The sequence below is a fragment of the Carex rostrata genome, chromosome 3 (assembly GCF_964058835.1).
Source record: "Carex rostrata chromosome 3, lpCarRost1.2, whole genome shotgun sequence".
NCBI lineage: Eukaryota > Viridiplantae > Streptophyta > Magnoliopsida > Poales > Cyperaceae > Carex > Carex rostrata.
This window is the reverse complement of record NC_135920.1, coordinates 8,899,140-8,922,861: the sequence shown is the minus strand read 5'-3', so window position 1 is coordinate 8,922,861 and position 23,722 is coordinate 8,899,140. Positions and strand designations below refer to the sequence as shown.

At 33.9% G+C, this 23,722-nt stretch overlaps 1 protein-coding gene across 1 annotated transcript; it reads left to right on the top strand.

Moving 5' to 3' along the window:
- The first annotated feature begins 7,099 nt into the window (after positions 1 to 7,099).
- LOC144551318 (eukaryotic translation initiation factor 5B-like) lies at positions 7,100 to 12,377 on the top strand. Its single transcript, XM_078299241.1, has 12 exons — positions 7,100 to 7,330; positions 7,743 to 8,707; positions 9,052 to 9,159; positions 9,256 to 9,356; positions 9,438 to 9,528; positions 9,651 to 9,761; positions 9,844 to 9,909; positions 9,994 to 10,053; positions 10,196 to 10,753; positions 11,045 to 11,164; positions 11,570 to 11,689; positions 12,079 to 12,377. Exons 1-12 carry the CDS (start codon positions 7,231 to 7,233, stop codon positions 12,145 to 12,147), a joined length of 2,469 nt encoding a protein of 822 aa, XP_078155367.1. The 5' UTR covers positions 7,100 to 7,230; the 3' UTR covers positions 12,148 to 12,377.
- The last annotated feature ends 11,345 nt before the right edge of the window (positions 12,378 to 23,722 follow it).

Genomic DNA, 23,722 nt, shown 5'->3' with positions numbered 1-23,722 from the left:
TTTAATAAATAATTGAACAAAGTTTCAGCAGATGTGGTATTGTACAGATACTTGCTGGTATTGTATGGAACTCACTTTCAGCTAAATGCTAAGTTAAATTAGACAGTTGAGAACGAAGCTGACATGATCTCTCCCCCATTTTTTTTGTTTAACCACGGAAGGAAATTAAACACATAACACCATATTTCTGGGAAAGCCAAGGCCGCCAGAATTAATTTCAATGGTATAGAACCATGTTGACTGTGCAATTATGGAATCACTGGTACTACATGCTGATGATGGTGGTAATTGGAGGGGATTTTTTTTTTAAAAATGATTTGTTGGACTGAAGTAAAAGGATAAGAATGCTAACAATTTGTATTTTTTGGGATACTGTGTCCTCTGTAAGAGCCTGTTTAAAATGTATGATTTGTTTTCCTTTTGCCTATTTGTATTGTATTTCATAATCATGAGCAGACAATTTGGAAAGACTCTTTTGTTGTAGGTTCTAAGTAACCCTCTGGCTAGATAGAACTTGTTTTAACTATGTACTAATGTCATGCCCGCAGTAACTACGTGAATATTAACTATTAGATGGGAAAATAAGTAAACCACTTGGCTTAGACAATGTTTATTAAGAAATTACGCGCATTCATTCCTAACTGTTTGTAAAACCAGAGAGTCAACTACGCGGGTTAAAAGCTGGTCATAGAACTCCATGAAGACTTGATAACAACAAACTTCCCAGTAAAGAGTGAAATCAAATGCAATTTGTTTCCCCTAACTATACTCAATTCAATGACAGTAATATTTTCCTAGTAATGGTTTACGAATTTGCCGATACAAGCAATTTTTCACTTGGAACTAACAATTGGGAAGCACACTGGAAAATATTAAATATAGCAAGAGCAATATAAACCTGAATATATACGGAAGAGTGGTGTAATTGGAATATGCGAAGCTGACTCGTGGTGAGCTACACAACTTTGTTGTTCTTCCTTCTGTTCAATAACAGCCAGTAAAATAACAATAGAATTCTAAGATAATTAGTAAATATACGTAGTATGACAACTTGTATGTCAGCAGTGCTATGTGTGTGAACATGTGGGAAATATAAGAGACATCATTGTAGAACATACTAGATGGAAAAATTCTTACTAATGTCATATACCCGCAATAACTACGTGAATATTAATTATTAGATGGAAAAATAATTAAACCACTTGGATTAGACAATGTTTATTAAGAAATTACACACATGCATTCCTAACTGTAAGTAAAACCTGAGAGTTAACTACATGGGTTAAAAGCTGGTGATACAATTCTCTGTAGACTTGATAAAAGGGAACTTCCCAGGAAAGAGTGAAATAAAATGCAATTTGTTTCCCCTAACTATATTCAATTGAATGCAAGTAATATTTTCTCAGTTATGGTTTATGAATTTCCTGGTGCAAGAAATTTTTCACTTGCAACTAACAATTGGGAAGCACAGTAAAAAATATTAAATATAGCAAGAGAAATATATACCTAAATATACGGAAGAGTGGTGTAATTGGAATATGCGAAGCTGACTCGTGATGAGCTGCACAACTTTCTTGTGAATAGGCTACATGGAAATTTAATTTCTTTATATAGAAATGTTTATTTGAGCCTATATTACATGTGTGATTTATCTCATGATTTTAGAAATTTTCTACAGAGGTCTGTTAGAAGGATTAAAACCATATGATATGTGTCAGCAGCAGCAAAAGAAGAAAGAAAAAGAAGAATATCAAGCAAATTGAAAAGTTGAGAATCAGAAATTCATAGAAAATAGTATAAAAAACCTAAATAATACAAAATTTTGGTCTAAACTGCTTGGGAAACTTCTCTGTCTGTAAACTTGGATTTGACAGAAACATGGCCTATGCCCTCTTATCTGTCTGTTTTCTCGGAGAGGGCATTTCTGGCATTTTTTAGAACAGCAGAGGTATCAGTTGAGTTTTGCACTGGTCACCAGCACTTGCCTCGTTTATTTCATATCCAGACACTGTCTGAACAGTGTCTAGGTTATATGGAAGCACCGAAACTGGTGCAAACCCCAATGAGTCCCTAGTTACCCTTACTAGTAAAGCATTAAGCATGAACCAGTGGCCTTCCTTGCATTCATTGGTTGTGTATTTATGCAATAAGGTCCCTGGTTCCTATTCATTCCTTTACTCAGGAAGACCCCTCCCCTTTTATGTTTTTTGTATAGAAAGCATGTGTTTTATAGGGTTCTTACGCTTCTTAGGTTGGTCGTTCTAATTTCTATATGTGCATTGTTGGTATCAGTACCAAATAATTTTTCTAATATTAACATTACCATAGTATCAAGGAGTACACTACCGAGGTGAAAGCCTATAATTTCCAAATTGTGAAGAAATTCAAATTGAAACTAAGATTTGAGCTTGTGATCCATGATTGTAATATTAATTTTCTTAAATGTCAGATGTGGATTGCTAATTTATACGGCTTAATACATGGTGCAACGGAAAGGAAGTACCTCAGTAAGAGTGACCAGTAATGCCTTCTTCGGTGGGAAGCTGGAAGAAAGAGGAGGAAGGAGTAGTCATACAATCTGGCTTCCCTGACAGTAAAGTAACCGTAGAATTAAAAGATAATTAGTAAATATACTCATGACAACTTGTATCTTAGCAGTGCTATGTGTGAGAATATGTGGAAAAATTAAGAAACAACAGTGTATAACATACTAGACGGAAAAAATCCAATTATAACATACTATATGTGGAAGTTAGTTCAGACGTCAGGATGTGTATATTCCAATTAATTTTCAATTTGTTGAGCAAACTATCGGTACGAATTATGAAAAACATGGGAAAAAATTGAAAATTTGCTGAGAAAACCTCTCCCATATTGTTACTTCTGTTGAGCAATTTTATTTTTCTTGTAGGAATAGAAACATTATGAAACATAACTATGTAAATTGAAGTCAATGAAATGAAATGCGAAATGAATTTGATGCAGTTTTAATATTGGTATGATACCAACAAATGACACTCATTAGACTTGACGAGTGTTATGACATCACGAATGATTAAATCTCCGACTCACCATGTGGCTGGATTGTTTTAATCATTTCATGACACATGAATTCGTTCTTAAAAGAATTCAAACTCCGTGTAAAATACTCATTCAATAAGGAAGGAAGTAAAAGTCCTTGATTTTGTGCTTATGAAAAAGAATTGAACTATAGTCATAAGACAACTACCCCAACTTGTTTGGGACTAGAGGCTTGGTTGTTGTTGTTGTTAAAGTACTCATAAGACAACTACTTTATAGAGCAAATTCCAGAAATTAAAAGAGGGTGTTGGTGAAGCCATATTTGATTGGGACTAAAGTTTGAATATGACCATTCGTGAACAAATTTTTTTTGGTTAGTGACAGTAATTCTCTCTCTCAAAGATATACAGGCTGATGGTACTGCGCGTAACTCATATCACTTGAAGACATTTGTACTGTTAAGTATTGAACAGTAAAGGTAATTTTAAATGTAAAAATATAAAAATGGTGTATGATATACTCGGGATAAATGCAAAAATTGGCAGAAGGCCTTACATAGAAAGTATAACTTGACTGAAATGAGCACAACCTCACTTGCTTTGATTGTGGCGAGATGCTGGTAAGAAAGATATCCAGTGAGTCCTTCAACAATGGAAGTAAATAATAAAAAAAAGGTCAGTAATTGCACACCGATTAATTGTAAAATAATAACACCTACATGAAGGAAGAATGCAATAGTTTTAACCCAGGAAAAAATAGTTATAATTAATAACAGAATTAGCAAAATTGTTGCCGAGCTGTTGAAATTGAGATGGCAATTGAAGTAAAAATTCATGGCATATAATAGAAATTAGTAGAGCATTTGTCATTATGGAACAAGTCTATGAGATACAAAGTGAAGAACTTTGAGATTTTGCAATTGGGAGCGCCGTAGTTAATGGGAGAGAATGTGAGTTCCATCTGTACTCCCATCAGAGCAGAAACCACTTTGCAGTCTATTTGAAATTTTGGTTGGTTGGGGGGGTCCACTTTGACATTAATGGCAGATAGAAATGGATGATTTAGATATCATACGAAATAATCAAATATTGCACTGGATCTGAATTGAAGGATGTGAAACCCCCAAATTAAAAAAATGGTTGCACATGACAAACCGTAGATATATTTTTATAAACCATACTTCAACAATTGAAATCAAGCTCTAGTAAATGACGAAAACAATGTATGAAATTTATCAGATAGATTGAAATCAAAATTCCAACTTTGAGCACATGGAGTACACCTCCATCAATTTAGACCTAAAAAATGGAGTATAAATTCAAAGGGAAAAAAAATAAAACAATAGGAGAACTTCCCTTTGAGAGTTTAAAATGTACGAATGACTTGTCACGTGAAAAAGTTTTGTCAATCGCAACTTCATATTCTTACCATGAGGGTGGCATTGTACATGAATACTGTGCAACCCAAGACTACTCTGTCAGTATATTTAACCCATTGATATGATTAATTTATGAGGTTTATACATGTAATTACCTCTAAACTTAGGGGCAGATCTAGAGAACTGGTATGACACATATGGAATACTGATCTGAATTTCTTTCCAATCGAACCTCTGCATCGGTATAGTGAAGAGTAACTTACTTATTAATGAAGAGGAAGACTGACAAGGCAGGAAGAACAACAGCAAGCGGAACAGTCAGGTAGAAGATTGCCGAAGTTGGAAGTACACTGTTAGTTGTAAAATATAATCACTGATGGGAGGAAATTTTGATTATTCTTGAAAGTATAAATATCTTATTACAAGCTAGGTTGCATGCGGAGTGATTTTACAGTTTAATGAAACATAGTTAACTGACAAAATCATGACATATTATCATATGGTAGGAGAACAAATTTTGTATTTGAGTAATATTTGCATTCCACCAAGACAAATGCAATCATATTCCATTTCACATATCAACTCAGAATTTGAGCTATCTCAGGGGATGTGAATTCCAGATGTACTCCCATCCGAGCAGAAATCACTTTGAAGTCTATTTGAAATTTTGGGGGGGGGGGGGGTCCGCTTTTAAATTAAGGGCAGATAGAAATGGATGATTTAGATGTCATACTAAATAATCAAATATTGCACTGGATCTGAATTGAAGGATGTCAAACCCCAAATTAAAAAAATGATTGCACATGACAAACCGGGCGTATATTTTTGTAAACCATACTTCAACAATTGAAATCAAGCTCCAATAAATGACGAAAATAATGTATAAAATTAATTTATCAGATAGATTGAAATCAAAATCCCAACTATGTGCACATTGAAATCAATGTAAACCTAAAAGGTGGAGTATAAATTCAAAGGGGGAAAAACAGAAGAATATGAGAACTTCCCTTTGAGACTAAGTCATAAACTGTGCATCGATATAGTAGAGAGTAACTTACTCATTGAAGAAGAGAGGGAACGACGAGGGAAGGAGATTGAGAGCGAGCGTAGCAGTCAGGTAGAAGATTGCCAACGGCGGAGGACTGAATGGAGAAAAGGAAACCAGTCAGAGGTGTTGGGATTAGGGAGGCTGCTGTGTTGGATTGCGGCAATGGAAGGGGTTCGCATAGCGGTGACAGGCGGTACTCAAATGGGAGGGAGACACGCGACATCAAGCTGAGGGACACGCGCCGAAGAGGTGAGTAAGGAAGTTAAGGTCGGGAATCGACGATGGGATGGAAATTGAGATCCGAGCAGATTGAGGGATTTCTTATGGTGACGGTAGGTGACATCAGCGATACAATTATAAACCACAGGATAAGAATCGGATGGAATGGAGACGGGGTGGCACTGTTGCTCGCTACAGTAACCCCCATTGCCCTTTAATAATATATAATTAGTATCTTTTTATTAATAATTATTATTAATTTATAATTATATAATTAGTATTTTATTTTTAATAATTATTAGTAATTTATAATTAATATTTTCTATTATTAATATATTAAATAAATTTTATAATAATATATAGGATTTGGCTACGGTGCTATGGGTTGCATAGAAGTCTCCCATGCTACGGCTCAATATTCGAGTTTTCAAAATCTTAACGGTCAATCCGAACCGTTCATCTTATTCTCTATATTAATATGTGTTTGGAGACCAAATTTTACATTTTTTGGAAATTGTTTACTATTTTTTTAGATTTATTGAAAATCATTGTTTTTCAGACAAATCTGGACCATAAAAAACAGCGATATTCAATAAATCTAAAAAAATAGTATAAAATTTCCAAAAAATATATAATTTGGTCTCCAAACACATATTAATATGGAGAACAAGATGAACGGTTCGGATCGACCGTTAGGATTTTGAAAACTCGAATATTGAGCCGTAGCATGGGAGGCCTCTATGCAACCCATAACATATTAGCCAAATCCTAATATATAATATATTACAGTTATTATTAATATATTAATATTATATAATTAATATCTTATTATAAATAATTAACCAATTTAGACTTTCAAAACTTTAGTCCTCCACCAACTCTAACGAATAACAAGGAATAGTTTAAGTTATGATTTAACTTTAGGCCTCAACCAAACATAAATAATTTAGACCGGTCTAAGTTGGAATAACCAATTTATACCTCCTTAGCTTTAGGTCACAATCAAATATGGGGGTATAAGAGCAATACAGAGAATATAGAGATTGGGCGAAATATGCAAAGATATCCATAGTACTAATATTATTTGGGGGGTATAAGAGCAATACAGAGAATATAGAGATTGGGCGAAATATGCAAAGATATCCATAGTACTAATATTTATAGGTTACTTTAATTTATAAAATTATCAGAATAATCTTCAAAGTAGCTATTTTTGGATATTTTCTCCTTTTATTCAAGTTTATGTTCATACCATTTTGTAAAATTGTCCACCTTTTTTTTGTAAACTTGGCGCTCACGAAAGGGTTAAAACTCAAGAGTAGTCCTTGCTCTCTTTTATAAAAGGTTAATTCGAGTTCTAATTTCATTTCTCGTGGAGGTTCACGAAAGGGTTAAAACTCAAGAGTAGTCCTTGCTCTCTTTTATAAAAGGTTAATTCGAGTTCTAGTTTCATTTCTCGTGGAGGTTTCCCAGGCACGACGAAGCGAGGCGATAGTAAAGAGAGAAAGGAAATCCTAATTCCCAATCTGGACGCAACAACCAAACCAGTTCTCTGTTTTTCTCCATGGAGAAGAGCTACGCCGGCGAAGAGACGGCGAAGGAGGCCGCCGAAGCGGTGAAGATGGCAGCGCAAGTCATGCCACTCGACTCTTCTATCTCCTGTGGTGAGTGAAAAAAAAACAGCTAATTCTTTTTTGTAACAGATCGATGCAATAATTTTGTTTAAAGTACATGCATGTATACCCTGGAAAATTGTGATGGTATATTAGAACATTAGAACCTTCTGTAATTCTTATTTGAAGATAAGTAATGGAGTAGATGAAATAGACCTCTGTAATGTGAACATACCGTTGATAACTATAATATTTGATGTTTTTTTTGTTTTGTATGTATAAAAGCCTATTGTAACCAGTGGAAGGGTGGAACACAATTAAACTTCGTGAGTTTGACAAGAATGGGAATACAATCATGTTACCTTTGGGCAATTTTTTCGGAAAAAATGCTGGTTATTCAATTTTGTTAAAATTTCTACTTTGATGTTTTTTGTTATTATAATAGTTAATTATTATTGAACAGAACTTGGATCCATGATAAATGACGGGTGTGGTTATAACATGAATGGTTCAGTCCAAGATGAACTGTGCTCATCCATTGAAGTGGTTGACTCAAAGGAGGTAGACATGGGCCTATCAGTTGCTGCTAGAAAGAAAGAGAGGGCGCTGAAGGTAACTGCTGCTCCATCAAATAGTGTTTCTTCTTTTTCTTCTAACCTGGAAAAGCATGTGCGAAGGGTACCAAGACAGATAAGGATTCTTCAAGAGCAATTTGCAAGGGAGAAAGTGGAAGAGAAACTCAGGCAAGAAGAAGAAGCAAAGAAGAGAGAAGAGGAGAAGAGCAGACAGAGAGAAGAAGAAGAAGAGAGAGAGAGAAGAGAGAGAGGAAGAGGGGTGAAGGAAAGAGAAGGAAAGAAGGTGACAAAGGAGAAGTTACTAAAGAAGAAGCAAGAGGAAGCACTGAGGAGGCTTGGTATCGCCCCAAGGCAACTCCTTGAAAAGGGCACTGCTGTTGTATCTAATGATACCGCCCAACAGTGCCAAGTTGAATCCAGCGAGGGGTTGAATTGTGAGTATGTAGGGAACAGATCAGGAGATACAGAAACACACCTTCGTTCGCCTATCTGTTGCATCATTGGCCATGTAGATGCTGGTAAGACCAAGCTTCTAGATTGCATCAGATGTAACATACAAGAGGGAGAAGCAGGGGGTATAACACAACAAATTGGTGCTACATACTTCCCAGTAGAGAATATAAGAGAGAGAACAATGGTGCTCAAAGCAGATGCAACAATAAAGGTGCCTGGACTGCTTGTGATTGACACACCTGGTCATGAGGCCTTTGCCAATTTGAGGTCAAGGGGTTCAAGCTTGTGTGACGTGGCGATATTGGTTGTGGATATGATGCATGGGCTTGAGCCACAAACAATCGAGTCACTTCACTTGCTGATTAGCCGCAATGTGGATTTCATTGTAGCCTTGAATAAGGTTAGTTTTTTATCTCTTTATTACTGGTTCTGTACCATTACGATGAATTTATGTACTGAGTTGTACTATTCATGTGCAAATCAGTATTAGCTGGAATCACATGTACTTTTTTTGTTCTTTATTTTTTTCTTATATGTCACAAGTGAATATGCATATAATTTCTGTTAAAAAAGTTTTAGTTATGGTATTGTGCAATTCAGGCAGATTGACAATACTTACCAGTACAACGAAGTTCATTTTTCAAGGGGTTAATATTATATCAGACCTTGTTTACACCTGCACAATTTACTGCTAGGAGATAAAATTGTCTTTCTAAATACGTTTTGTTCCTACTATATATATAGGTCGATCGACTTTATGGATGGAAGAAATGCCCAAATGCTCCAATATTTAAAGCTCTCAAGCAACAACCAGATTATGTGAAAACAGAATTCAATATAAGGGTTTCTCAGGTACTTTGGTACAATATTATTATGTGTTAAAATATCATTAATGTATTCTTTTGCAATGAAATGACATCAGTTCATGATAAATGGAATTGTAAGCAGATTATAACACAATTCATGGAGCAAGGGGTGAACACTGCACTTTATTATAAGAATAAGAGTCTGTCTGATACTTTCAGCATTGTTCCTACTAGTGCTATAAGGTACAAGTTCTTTCCTCCCCAAATGATAATTGATAGAGCAGAAAAATGTAGTGCAAAATTTTAATTTGATTTATTATCTAGTGGAGAAGGGATACCAGATCTGCTGCTCCTACTTGTGCAACGGGCACACAAAACTATGCAAAAGAGGCTTACTTATATTGACCAAGTTCAGGTAGGTCTAATTGATTTTTACATTTAATGCTTTTCAAACTTTAATTTAAAAAATAAAACATATTTTATTCAACATTGTGCTGATGACAAATAACTGATTGACTTTATCTTCTAATTTTTTAGTGTACTGTGCTGGAGGTCAAGGTTATTGAAGGTCTCGGCACAACAATTGATGTGATTTTGGTAAATGGTATACTTCGTGAAGGTGATGAAATCATTGTTTGTGGCTTGCAGGTATGTAGCTCACCTTAATTTGCAACCATTATCAATGCTTGTTTTTCCTATTTCATTAATTTAATAATATTTGCTTGGTCAGGGGCCAATTGTGACTCACATTAGAGCTTTACTGACACCTCATCCATTGAAAGAGCTTCGTGTAAAAGTAAGGACCTTCCTATTTGTATGGACACAGAATTATAATCCCGTCATATATTAAAACTAAACTAAGTCTGCTCGCTAAAAGCAGGGGTCATATCGGCATCACAAGGAGATCAAAGCTGCACAAGGGTTCAAAATATCTGCTCAGGTCAAAATTTGTTTCCTTTTTTCTCGTTTATGTTGATGTTTTATCACGAACCATTACATATCCACACCACTGATGGGCTTAGCAGCAGTACCAGTAAAGAAACACTCTTAAGCTAAACGTGTCTTGCCAAATTGTTTTGCAGGGATTAGAGCATGCAGTAGCTGGTACTGCTCTTTATGTAGTTAAAACCTCTGATGATCTAGAGGCTCTAAAAGAAGCCACAATGCGAGAAATGAATGATATCAAGAGCCGAATCAACAAAACCAGCGAGGGCGTTTTTGTCCAAGCCTCGACACTTGGTTCTCTCGAAGCTCTAATTGAATTCTTAAAATCACCAGAGGTGGACATACCATTCAGTGATTTCTCCATTGGCCCAGTGCACAAAAAGGATGTTATGAAGGCAAGCATCATGCTAGATAAGAGAAGGGAGTTTGCTACCATTCTGGCATTTGATGTGAAGGTGATGCCAGATGCACGCAAACTGGCAGATGAACTTGGTGTTAAGGTTTTCGAAGCCGATATAATTTATCATTTATTTGACAAGTTCAAGGCTTATGTGACTGCTTTAAGAGAAGCGAGGAAGAAGGAGAGTGAAAAGGAAGCTGTGTTCCCTTGTGTGTTGAAGATTATGCCGCGTTGTGTATTTTACAAAAAGGACCCTATTGTTTTGGGAGTTCAGGTTCTTGAGGGAATTGCAAAGGTACTAACATTTTTTTCTTTTTCTTTAAGAAGGAAGAATATATTTTACATAAATGGTCCCTCCTGCGTGAAGTGTTTATCAAATTGGTCGCAGAAGTATATATATAAGTCCTCATTTTGAGGACCCTGTTAGAAGATATATGCTTTACTTGCCAACAAGGAATTGTGGGAAAATTATGCTGTGCAGACCATTTCCACAATATTTTCAACAGAGAAATATTTTCTTTGAAAATAAAAAAAGAGTTCAGCGATTATCAATTTATGCTGTTTGTATTTGTATAAAAAATTTTAGGTGGGTGCACCTATATGTATCCCTTCAAAGGATTTTATGGAAATAGGAAGGATTGAGTCGATTGAGATGAATCACAAACAAGTTGAAGTAGCTAAGAAAGGAAAGAACGTTGCTGTAAAGGTAAAAGGTTTTCTCTGACTTGTTGCTATAATCATCGCCCTCCCCAACAAAACACACGCACACAAAATGTGTCCATAAAAAAAGATAACCAACATCTGTTTTCTAACCCACAAAATCCCTTGAACATCTATCATATACCTTATTAAAGTTAAAAGGAATACTATGTTCCTTCAGTCTTTTCTTTTATAAAATTGCCAGATTTATGCTCAGTTCTTGCTCATTATCCTGTGAAAATGAGAATTTGATGTATCTCTTGGAGAAATTACGAAGGAGATGTTTGTGTTTTTGTATAACATTAGGGCATCTGATGGGTTTTGTAGGGTCGTAAGGAAATTATACTTTATCTGTATCTTTAATTTGTCCATACTTACTGAGAAAGCTAGTTATTCTGTAATCTTGCAACAGATAGTAGGTCAAAATGCAGAAGAAAATCAGAAAATGTACGGTCGGCATTTTGATTCAACTGATGAGCTTGTCAGTCGTATTTCCCGTTCCTCAATTGATGCTCTCAAGGCCAACTATCGGGTAATTTACAAGTCCTGATGTAATTTATGTTTAGTTTAGTAGCTCACTGTAAATAATAATCTTACTCTTTGTTATTTTAGTATTAACTGAAGTTTTTGGGGTCTGGCTGGATGTTAATTTACAGTATGTTTGTCATTATATTAATTTCTGTGATTACAGGGGTTCGCTTGTCATTTTGTTTTCATTTACTAGTGTTAATCTCTGGTTGTATGTTGTAGTATTACAGAAGCTGGTTGCTTGCCACTTTATCCGGAAAAGATAAAGGGTGAAATAAATTCATCTCGTCTAGTACTGGACCCAACTATTATCCGACAAACTTATCTTGAGCAGTATTGTTCAATTAACCGTTGATGCACCAAATAATTTGTATATTTTTTTCTTTTACTCAGGATGAATTATCCATTGAAGAATGGAAGCTTGTGAGGGACTTGAAGGAGCGCGTATTCAAAATAGTATGACCTCAATCGGCTCATGAAGTTTTTGGAATTTGGATGAGTTCCCTGATTATTTATTAATCTAATATTAAATGCTATTGTTTCAATTTGGATTGTTATTATGCAGAGAGATCTGAACTCTTTTAAGTAAATGCGAAATAAGTGAAGGTTGCAATCTTTATTACATTTTGGCATGTTAACATGTATGCATTTTTCTGTTTGTGTTTATTTCTCAAGTTGTCCATGACATTTTTTTTTTTATAGCTCTTTGCTCGTACAGTTGTACGTAAGTAATTTGGTGGTGGATGAGGTTCATCAAGTAATTTATGATATTCGCTGAACTAAAGATAACTCATTGATCCATCGAAAGGTTGAAAATGTCCAACTTAGATTGGATTTTATAATATCAGTCTTTATTTCAGGATAGAAGGTGGCAAATGTTAAACCTATCTAGCAAATAATTATTATTGTGTAATCTTACTACTTAAAAAGGGTTTTAGTCTTTTAGAACGGCCGGTAAGAATTTTGTTCAATTGGAAGGGTAAATTTGATATTTAGTGAAAATTTTGAGCACAAAAAACAAAAATTACCAACTAGTGCCTAATTGGTTAGATTTGGGACATGCAGATACAAGCACTACAATAATATCTCATTCTATTTAAAATATATGGTGCCTATTAGCCTCCAATTTCCTGTTTCCTAATCAAAGAAAATTCCAATCTCTCATCGCACACAAAATTTATAATTTCTTATATCTAACCTATCTAGTGTCTGCTAAATATGCTGATTGGATTATTAGAGTTACAATTTAAAACATTTCTACCTCCACATGCAATTGAGCCTGAATTGTAACTAATCTATGGTTTTTCATTCCTTCTTTACACACAAAAAAGTAGTTCCAAAGGCAATCAACTCTCATTAACAAAAACTTCACAAATAGAACATTTTGTATTACGGATTTGAGAAAACAAAAAAGGGTCCACTTATCAAAAGTGAAAACAAACCAAGGCTGGTAACTAAAGCTCAGTGTCTCAAGAAAGAAAATCACATAGAAAATAGGCAAAGCATCACCTACACACCCTCAACTAAAACAAATCTTCTTTGAAATTGCTAGCATTTTGCCCCGGTTGTAGCATTGCTCCTTTCACCGCCTTAGTGGCACCATCCTTGAGTTGTTAGCATTTTGGTATGAATCTATGCCTCTTCCATGTTGACACTTAAGTGCTTCTCGTAATTTATGGCACGATGGAAGGCATCATTTAGTGTGCTAGGCTCAAACATGTCAACCATGTATCTTATCTCTTCTTTTAAGCCACAAATAAAGGAAGAGACAAAGAAGGATTTAGAGTTAGAGATGGAAGGATGCTCACACAACAGCCTCCACATTGCTCTTTCAAAATTTCTAATATACTCTTTTACACTACCAGTTTGATACAGTCGCTTAAACTCCTCCACTGGATTCATCTCTCCCCAAATTTTAAATCCCTCCATCACCATTTCTTTCAATACCGCCCATGGTGGATGTTCTTTGTTGACCCTGACACCTCGGTACCATTCAATTGCTGTCCCACTGAAGTGAAACGCAGCCCAACGGGTTTTATAAACCTCAGGAATTTGATACAAGTCAAAATAGAGCTCGCTCCTCATAACCCATTTAGCCGGGTCGGTACCATCAAATTTGGGGAAAGGCGTTTCTGGCAAATAAGCTCTATAATCTTGCTCAGCATGGTTCTGATTCCTCCCCTCACTCTGATTTACTTCAATCTTTTCAGTAACAACACTCGTAACTGGAACTCCATCTATTCCTTTGCTTGCATTTGGTTTAACAGATGAAACATGTAATAGAGGAGGGTCGACAATACCCTTGTCAGTATTACTCGATAAACCAGACCCCACCTGGAACTTGAAGAGTCTCTCTAATGTCGCTTCCAGACGATCCATTCCATCTTCAATCTCCTTCGAAACCAGAGAAACTTGTGCTTTAACGTGTTCTTGAATCTGAACTTCGAATCGCTCGTGTCCCTCCCTGATCTGTCGACCTAGATCCGCTTGGATCTGATCGACCTGCTCGCGGAGCTCTTCAAGACTTTGCTCAATAAAACTCATGCCTTTAGATCGAGCAATTGGTAACTAAAACAAGAAGAGAAAGCAGCAGTTGAAGAAACGCTTTGTATTTATTTTCGTTTATTACACTGTTTCAATTACAGTAAATTAGCTTTTACAGAGAGACTGCGCGTTTTTAACCAGGGAGAATTTCATATATACCATTCAAAAAATATGAAATTATGTATTTATCATTCAAATTTCTATAATTACATATTTACCATCTAAAAATCTAATGACTCACATATTTACTCATTTAATCAAAAAAAATATATTAATTAAGTTTAAGATTATATAAAATAGAATTAACAAGTTATTTAGTCTATTTTCTTTCTCTATTCCATCCTCTTATGCGCACAGATTTTGAGTGGTAAATATGTAATTACAAAAATTTAGATAATAAATTCGTAATTTCACAGTTTTTGAGTGGTATATATGAAATTTTCCCATCTAACTTAACCAAGGCGAAGTGTAGGAAGCGTGATGGAGGAAAGCCAGGAAGAACAATGTTGTAAGAAACGTCTGTTTAGGCCGATTAATCGTTAGCGGTGATCAAACTGTTATGAATTTTTCCGACTAATCGGCCGATCATTTTCGATTATTCTCAATTAATTGCTTGACGGTATTCTGTCCATCCGAGAACCGCGTACCGTTATTTACAACACTGAAGAAGAACATTTTCTGTTGAGAGCGTTAGAGAGGCAGAGGAGAAAGCTAATTACTCTTCAGTAGCATCTGAAATGGGCGTCTCCATTTTACCTTTAACATTACAGAAAAATTGATTACATTGTATTTAACTAATCTTGTAACTAAGGCCTTAACTAGAGTTAACAACTAAATCAGTATTTGAAATGAGATAACAGTATTCTGTTATATCTTGGGAGGAGAGGTTAAGTTTTGAGTCTTGGAAATGTCTCCAGTATGCTGAAAAATGGATTTTTCCATTTATTCTCTAATAGTAACAAGTATAGAAGCTACGAATATCCAAAGACTGAGTGAAGTGATATTTGGATGTTTCGTGTAATTTTAAGGATTTCTGGAGAAAACGAAGATAAATGGAGCTTGGTCTGGAAAGGGAAAAAAAAAAAAAAAGAGCAGAGGAAGATGAGAAGAGAAGGGAAAATTTGCTATTTCTTTAAAAATCTTGAAATAAATTAATTTTCGTTTAAATTTTAAGCAAAATATTTTATTTACAAATCTTGAAATAAATATTTTTCTTTTTAATTTTAAACAAAATGTTTTTGTGATCCCTTTACTATTTTTTTTTTCTCTTCACCTCATGCTATCTCATATCTCATATTTAATCTCACCTCTTTTTAAATGTATGGAAAGAAAAAAAAAAAATCGGTCTTCAGCACCAATTCTATTAGGTCCATTTTTTTAGCTATTTGAAATATTGGTGCTAATAAAAAAAAGGGGGGAATTTCATGTATCCCTCTCAAAAACTTCAATATTACGTATTTCCTCTTCAAAATTTTGAAATATCATATTTACCCTTTAAAATATTATATTAGAAACTCACATATTTACCCAAAAACAATTAAATAATAAAATTTAACATTTAAAATTTAGTAAACAATATTTATTAATCAAATATGACTATTGTACCCCTCTTCTATTTCCCTTCTCTCGGACTTCTCCAATTCCTGACGCCTAAACAAATACACCAAGGTTTCCACTTGGCGCCAACACAAAGCTCCAAGGTTTTCACCTATTGCCAAATCGCTTTACCGCTGCCATAATTTCTTCTCCACTCGCAAAAATTTCTTCCCCAAATAGAACTTGGTGCCTCACCCTTCTCTCATATGGCATCATCGCCCCAATCACCGTTTATTCCGAGCCTCTCTGATATGGCATCGGATTTGACTCGCCCCTCTTTGGTTGCTCCTCATAGTGTCGATTACGTGGAATTAGTTGTCAGCGATCCCTCGAGACTTAGATGGGAGAACATGCATGAGCCATCTTCTGTTAGAACCTTCATGTGTAAAGGAATCGTTTTTGAGGTGCTTAATGAAATGAGAATTGAAGAATTGAAGCGGGCATGGACACAGAGAGAGAATTGAAGCAGGCATGTCCCCTGTGTACTCGAGTGAGAAGAATTGAAGTGAGCCAAAGAGAGATTTGAAGCGGGCATGGACACGGCGCCAGGAATTAGAGAAGTCAGGGAGAGGGAAAGAGAAGAGAGGGGTATAATAGTCATATTTGATTAATAAATATTGTTTATTAAACTTTAAATGTTAAATTTTATTATTTAATTATTTTTGGGTAAATATGTGAGTTTCTAATATTTTGAAGGGTAAATATGATATTTCAAAATTTTGAGGGGGAAATACGTAATATTGAAGTTTTTGAGGGGATACATGAAATTCCCCCTAAAAAAATATCTATGTTCGTATTGACTTAGAATTAATGTTTTAAAATATTGTTTATGTATTAATTAGATATATAGATTTTTTTTTTTTAATTTAACTTGGTTTTTGGCTCTACATGAATATAACAAAATTTATGGCTATATACTTTAGTCAAAAACGAAAGAGGGGAGATAATTGGTTTTCCTTTTCTTTGAACGATATTTTATTTTTTTGCCATTCTTTTGAAATTTGTGCAACATCTTGTCCCTTATTCAAGAAAGCATGATGTAGCACAAGACAATGGTTGGGGAACCCAAAAAAAAGGCGGTTTGCTAGGACAAGTTGTTTAAAACTTTTTGAGGGAGAGAATATATTTCAAAGTTTTAATGGGAGAGTAATTTTTTTTTTTCATGATGTTGAATTGGTGATAGTGAATAAATTAGAGAAAGAAGTATTCAGAAGAATTAAAATAGGTAAAAAAAAATATTTATTTCAATTCTTTAGCTATAAGTGTATGATATTTCATTTTTTTCATATAAAGTAAAATAGATTTTTTTTTTGTTAGTATTATAACGAATAGATGGTCATTTATATATGAGGAGGGATTCACTTGTAATATTTGTAAATTACAACATCTTATAACAATTTGATTTTGTAATTTTAAAAGTTCAAACAGTCGATCCAAACTGTTCAACATGATATCTATATATTAAAATGTGTTTGAAGATCAAATTTTATATATTTTTAAATTTTTTATCTCTCCTCCTTATTAAGGAGCTTAATGTCTAGATCCTGCAAGGGTTATGATTTACTGTGTTTTTGGTTGATTGAATCTGAGCTATCTAAATCAATAATCTGCCTTCTTTTGATTAAATACATCATTTCTCTGTGTAGAAGTGTGAAAATTATACCCACCACATGTATAGCCACACATCTTGTCACAAATATTTTTGTTCTGCACCATTGGATCTGAATCAAAAATCGTGCAGATTAAATCTAAGATATGTAAATTTTTTCGCTGGAAGCGCTGCGCCTTTCCCAGCAAATTATCGTTTTGCCCTTCCCTCTCCGATCCTTCTTCCAAAAAAAGAAAAAACCCTTTACCCCTCCCTCCCCGATCCCTTCTTCCCGAAGAAAGAAAAAAACCGCCTCAGCCATCTCTCTCTCGCTCTCTTCCCTCACCATGAGCACCAGCACCGATCCTGGCAAGCTGCTAGCGCCGCCTCCGGTTCGTCTAGATCCGACGATCCTACTCAGAACCCAATCGTAGCTAAAGTCGTTCTCTCCCTCGATCTCCTCAATCCCAATGAATCCTCCGCTAAGTAGGTTCAACCTCCGCGATCCTACTCAGGTCTCCTTATCGTTTAATTTTTTTCAATACAAACTGCTACATGATTTCATAGTTAATCGGGGCCTCTTTAAAATGTTAGATTGGGACTTATCTCCAGTGTTAAGGTACAGAAGTTAAATCGAGATTGGATTTCATTCTTTAGGTCTGATGGGAGAACTTATGATTAATTGGTTCAGTTCGGCTCTGAATTTCTTGAATCAGCAATAGTGCGTACCAGCTAATGTGTACCGATACCAACTGGTTTCAACTTCTAACTTGCAAGCATCTAAATTTTGGTGAATATGGGAAATTATGCTGCTAGAGAGCAAGAAAAGTGTACACATTGATATACTGCTATTTTTTTCTGTTATTTAACATAGGCTCCAGTAATTTTTGTGTTAAAGTTTACTTGTAGAAAAAAAAACCTTTATGTAACTTTACACTGCAAGTTCCCTTCTCTTTACCATAAATCAGCTACGAATCTCTATAGGAGGTTTGGACGGCTTAAATTTGAAGTGAACTATTGAACTCAATAGTGCTCATATAAATATATAATGCTATATACATGACAATCTCTCAAAAGTGTCAGCTCTTTTGCCTAAGTTTTTCTGGAATCTAGGGTGTTCAATAGTTTTGAATGGTGCAGAAATCCAAACTAATGGTCACACACTTAGTTTCTTTTGCGTGCTTAATTTTCAATTTGTTAAAGTCTTATTATGTCATTTTGAAACTTTTCAGGGATGGAGAAAATGCAAGAAAAGGCCTTGGGAAGTAAAACCATGAACTTCCATGATTTTTTTTTTCATCTCTTCAAGCTAGGAGGCTATCTTCCCAGAGAAGATCTCAACTCTGGCTTTGTTGCTATATATGACCATGCCTTACAAAGAACAAACTGATAATGTTTTTCTTTCTTTTTTATGAAATGGTTGTTAAAATATTAGAAGTAGTTTAAATTATTTTTCTCTAATTATTTGATGTGTTGTAGATGACATATGCTATAGCAATTGAAGATGTAAGAATGGAAGTAAATAAGAATTCATATACCCCCACTGCTCGTAGTTTATGATGTATGCAAAGATGCCGAAAATGTCTACATAGTCATGGAGTATGTTTCCTAAAAAATTCTGTTATTTCTTTAATTGGGGATGAATCTGGTTCTTTTATCTTCTTGATACATTCAAAATAAACTGTTATTTGTTGGTATATGAAATAGCAGTGGGGGTGTATTGCATATCATAGCATTTGCACTTTGCAGTCATGAAGCAGCTCGGTGATAAATAAGGACTACGAGCTCAATAGATCGAAATTTATCTTTCAAATGAGATCCCTCTTACCTGGTCTTGCTCTTCCATTTTAGCTTCCCCTTTTGAATTTTATCAATGTGTTTGTTAAAACCGCTATTGACAGCTTGCTCATACCTAAATCGCGAGTCTGAGGAGGTTATGGGATATAAAGTCGAAGAGCTTCTTGGAAGAAATTAATCACTGTATGTTTTTTTTCTCCATTTTAATAAAATACTCTTTTGTTTGTTGTATTTTATTATAATAAAATACTCTTTCATATTTTATATCTCCTTTGAGGATTAATTTTCTTGTGAATTTTTTGGGGTTTTTGTTTGCTTAGATTTTAGATTTGAGATATGTTCATTAATTTGAGGATTAATGTTGGTATCTGTATCTGCTTTATATGTTACTCGATAGATTGAAAATTGGGTAAATTATTTTAGCTACAGGTTAATGTTGAGACTTAGGTACTTCTAAAATTAAAATATCAAAATACACTGTCTTAAATTAATCATATTAATCAACTTGAAGTTCCTTGATTAAAACAGTTTGTTTACTATGTGCAGACTCAACATGCCGTGAGGTGCTACCAAATGTGGTGTCAGCGTATTGAAATTACTTCAATAGCTTTTAGGTTGTTTGTTTTGTTTTAGCTTTGTATGTTTATGATTTTTATTAGAGAATGTTATTCTTTTTTATTCTTATATTCAATTCAGAAATAATATCTTTGGTTTACATTCAGCGATATTTATTTTCTCTATTTTTTTATGAAAAAAAATACTTTAGTAAATTAGGTTTTCTACATAATTTGTTCCCGTTGCTGTGCACGGGCACGATTACTAGTTATTTATTAAGTATTTTACAAAACTGTTGTTTTATTATTTATAACGAATAGATGATCATGTTGAACGGTTTGGATTGAAAACAGGTGATTTTGTGGGAGATCTTAACATGCTCCTGTTGGTGGACACCCAAAAAAAAAAGTTCCATGATTGTTAACAACCGTTAATAAAATATTACAGGAAAATTAATGAGTTTCTCTTTCACGCTTGAAAACAATACTTCCAGATGCTTGACATCCTGCTAACTGCTTTCTTCAGTCGGCTCTAAATCAAGGAAAAACAAAGCACCGTTAGATTAAAAAATAATCAAGTGGAAGAAAATTTTGCACCATATCTTTTTTTCATATTATCAAAATCTCAACTTCAGACGCGCGTGCGTGTGCTTAAAATATATATAATACCATCATATTCATATGGAGCCTTTTCATTATCAATTTTGCTGAATATTTATTTATTTATTTATTGTTGTGTCCAAAGTCTAAAGTTTGTTGGATCATGTTGGCCTCTTGAAGTGCCTTTTCGACATTTTAAGGCAGTTAAGTTTTTCATCAGTTGTGAGTCAAGTTGTGCTTGTGAAACTGTGAATATTAGATTCACAAGATTGGCTGGAAAAAGTTGCTTAAATGGGTATATAAAAAATTAGTTGGTACAAGCTGAAGAATCATTTAGGCACGGCCAATACTGACATCAAACCAAGCAATTCAAAATAATATAATGATTTAGTACCTAGTGGATAACATTTGGGATTTGTTTAGTTGTCACAAAATTGTATAGGATGAAATTTTTTAAATGTGAGACTTCACAAATTAATTTATGAGAACTGATGTGATTGAATATGTCCAAAAATAGTTATGGGAATGTGTTAAAATGAATGTTCAGTTAAATCGTGAAAATAATTTGAAAAAGATACCTTATGAGAGACTGTATTAATATTTGTTATCAATACTAATTTTTTTATTGATAATTATTAATATTTTTTATTGATTCTAATAATTAACATATAATAAAATTTAGGAGAAAAAAATTATATAAATATATAAAAAAAAAGTTATCCTCAGTTAGCTATGTAAATTATATTAATAAAAAAAATAATGGCAACAAATCATCATAATTTATATAACTGAAAGCACTATTATATAATTAGAAAAATTAAATTAGTTGATTCGATACCATCTTATTTTTTATGAGATCTAAATGGAAGTATAAGTATTAACAATTATAATGATTCAACATGAATACTAATGCATTCAACATTTTATTTATTTATAAAGCTTGTGGAGACGAAACAAAAGATCATGAGAAAAAAAATCATTTAATTTGATGTATTTTTTTTCTCACATATTTCTTAAGGGATGGAAATAAAGATGAAAAAAAATCCAATTTCGTTCTAGAACGAAAATACATCTGAACAGTTATAGAATAATTTTTTCATTGACTCTAAAATCTACTAATCCTCACGGATTTACAATCATCCAAACATGTCCTCAAAGAAAATAAAAAGAAGTATTTGCTTACTTCAATGGCTATGAAAATGTTGCTCCATTTTTTGCACTTCTTGGTACGTTTCTTTGTCTCGTCACAAGTATTTTCCTCATATGGATTCCTCAACTGCAGAGCGCACCAAGGTATTGATTTACGGTTCAAAAATGCTGATGCTGTATGAGATTTCACATTACTTGTTACAGTTGCAGTCTTCTGAGAAATATTTTTTCTGGGTACCTCCTCGTAGACACTAATCAATACTGTCTTTTTCTTCCCTTCCATATATAATAATTCGTCTCTCAGTTGCGTATTTCTTTAAGTTAATGAAAGATTCATTAACCGAAAAATAAAATTTGAGTTATGTGAAGTTTTAAGACTTGAAGGGATGCAAGGCGCCGTTTTTGTGCGTCGAAAGGTCGGCTTGATTTTTTTTCAAAAAAATAAAATAAAATAATGTGGAAGGGTGGGGAAAACGGAGCGGATAGCGGTGAAACCATATCATATTTATTTTTAGTTTTTCATACATTTTTTTAATTTTTTTTACTATTTATCAAGTCAGTTTAAAAATGACTGATTTTAATTAACACTGAAAAAATTTAGATCATTGAAAACAGTGATTTTAAAATCGACTTAATAAATAGTAAAAAATTTCAAAATATGTAAAATTTGATCTCCAAGCACATTTTAATATAGATTGAATGTTAAACGGTTTGAATCAACTGTTTGAATTTTAAAAATGTAAAAAGAAAAACATTTATTCCACAGCTCCAGAACAAATGTTTTTGATAGTAGCCAATCGAGAAAGGGGAGGTAGCACAATTGGCTAGGAAAATGTCCTAGAGTTGTTATACCCAAAGGTCGAGAGTTCGATTCCCTCTCACGAACCTTGGTAGCTACAACCAAGTTTTCAAAAAAAAAAAAAGATATTAGCCAATCACTCTCTCTCTATATATCTCTATATATATAAACAGAGAGAGAAAAATTGACTAATATGTTTTTGGTAGCTGTAACACTATGCAAAAAAAAAAAAAAAAAAAAAGAATTATATTTCACTAATATAAAATTATCTCTGACTGGTATAAAGATAAGCTATTAATTTGAAATTTTGAAAGATTCGGAAATGTATGAAATAAGAAATAGAAAATTCAAGAATATGCAAGAATTTTATCAAATAATATAGTAATATATTAGGAAATGTATAATGAGCAATAGAAAATTTATACATGGTGATATTTATAAGTATTTCTTTAACTTGGAGACTGATTTACAAATATTATAAATTGAAGGGTATATAGGAAATTAAATACCAAATGGCACAAAGCCACGCGGTGGTCACTGGGTGAAACACCCACCTGGTTAAATTCACTTAACTAAGAAATGAAATTGTTTAATTAGAAAAGTGAGACCCGTAACCATCCTGATCCTCTCTATCTCTCTTTTTCATTTATTTACCCCACCGCCTATTCAAATTCTCTCTCCCTCTCTAATCTTCTTTGATCTTCTATCTCTTTCTTCGTGCGGCAAGTTAGAGAGAGATGGATGCTTCTCTCATATTGACTATAGTACCATTGAATCAAGGGTTGCGTGGAGGGATGCGTGGTTACTCTCTTAATTGATCAAGGGATGCATTGATGGTGGAGGGATGCGTGATTACTCTCTGTTAACACACCTACCACTGTATTTCCTTTACTCTTCTATGATATGTTCTCTCTTAATTGATCAAGGGTTTTGGGAAAATTAATTGAACATATTCAAGTATGAAAGTAAATCGTGTGGTAAATGAATTGAGAACCGTTAATTTTGTGTAGGTTAATAAATTTTCTTGAGGTCTCTCTATCGTGTTCCTTAATTGGATTTGGAAATCGAAATTGTTTCGGTACTGTGTTTACCTCTGTAACAACCTTGATGGTTTAATCCTTGGATTTATGATTTAGAGTTTTGAGAAATATTGATTGAACGGGATCAAAAATATACTAGTTGAACTTTGTGAGGGTTTAATTTAAAAACTTATTTAAAATTGTATGTTGATGGAGCACTTGAGACCTTTCTGTTATTACCCTTCAGTCATATAATCGAATCTGAATTTTATAATTGTTATTGAAATTTGATACTCATATTTTGGTTTATAACTCAACCATGGTCGTACCTTTTTGGTACCGAAGTCCATTTGCCTTGTACCAGTTGTTTAATTATTTTCTATTGCTTTGC

Coding starts and splice junctions, on each gene's coding strand:
- LOC144551318 (XM_078299241.1), top strand. CDS start 7,231: ATGGAGAAGAGCTACGCCGGCGAAGAGACGGCGAAGGAGGCCGCCGAA. Junction 7,331..7,742: donor CGACTCTTCTATCTCCTGTG/GTGAGTGAAAAA, acceptor ATTATTGAACAG/AACTTGGATCCATGATAAAT. Junction 8,708..9,051: donor TCATTGTAGCCTTGAATAAG/GTTAGTTTTTTA, acceptor CTATATATATAG/GTCGATCGACTTTATGGATG.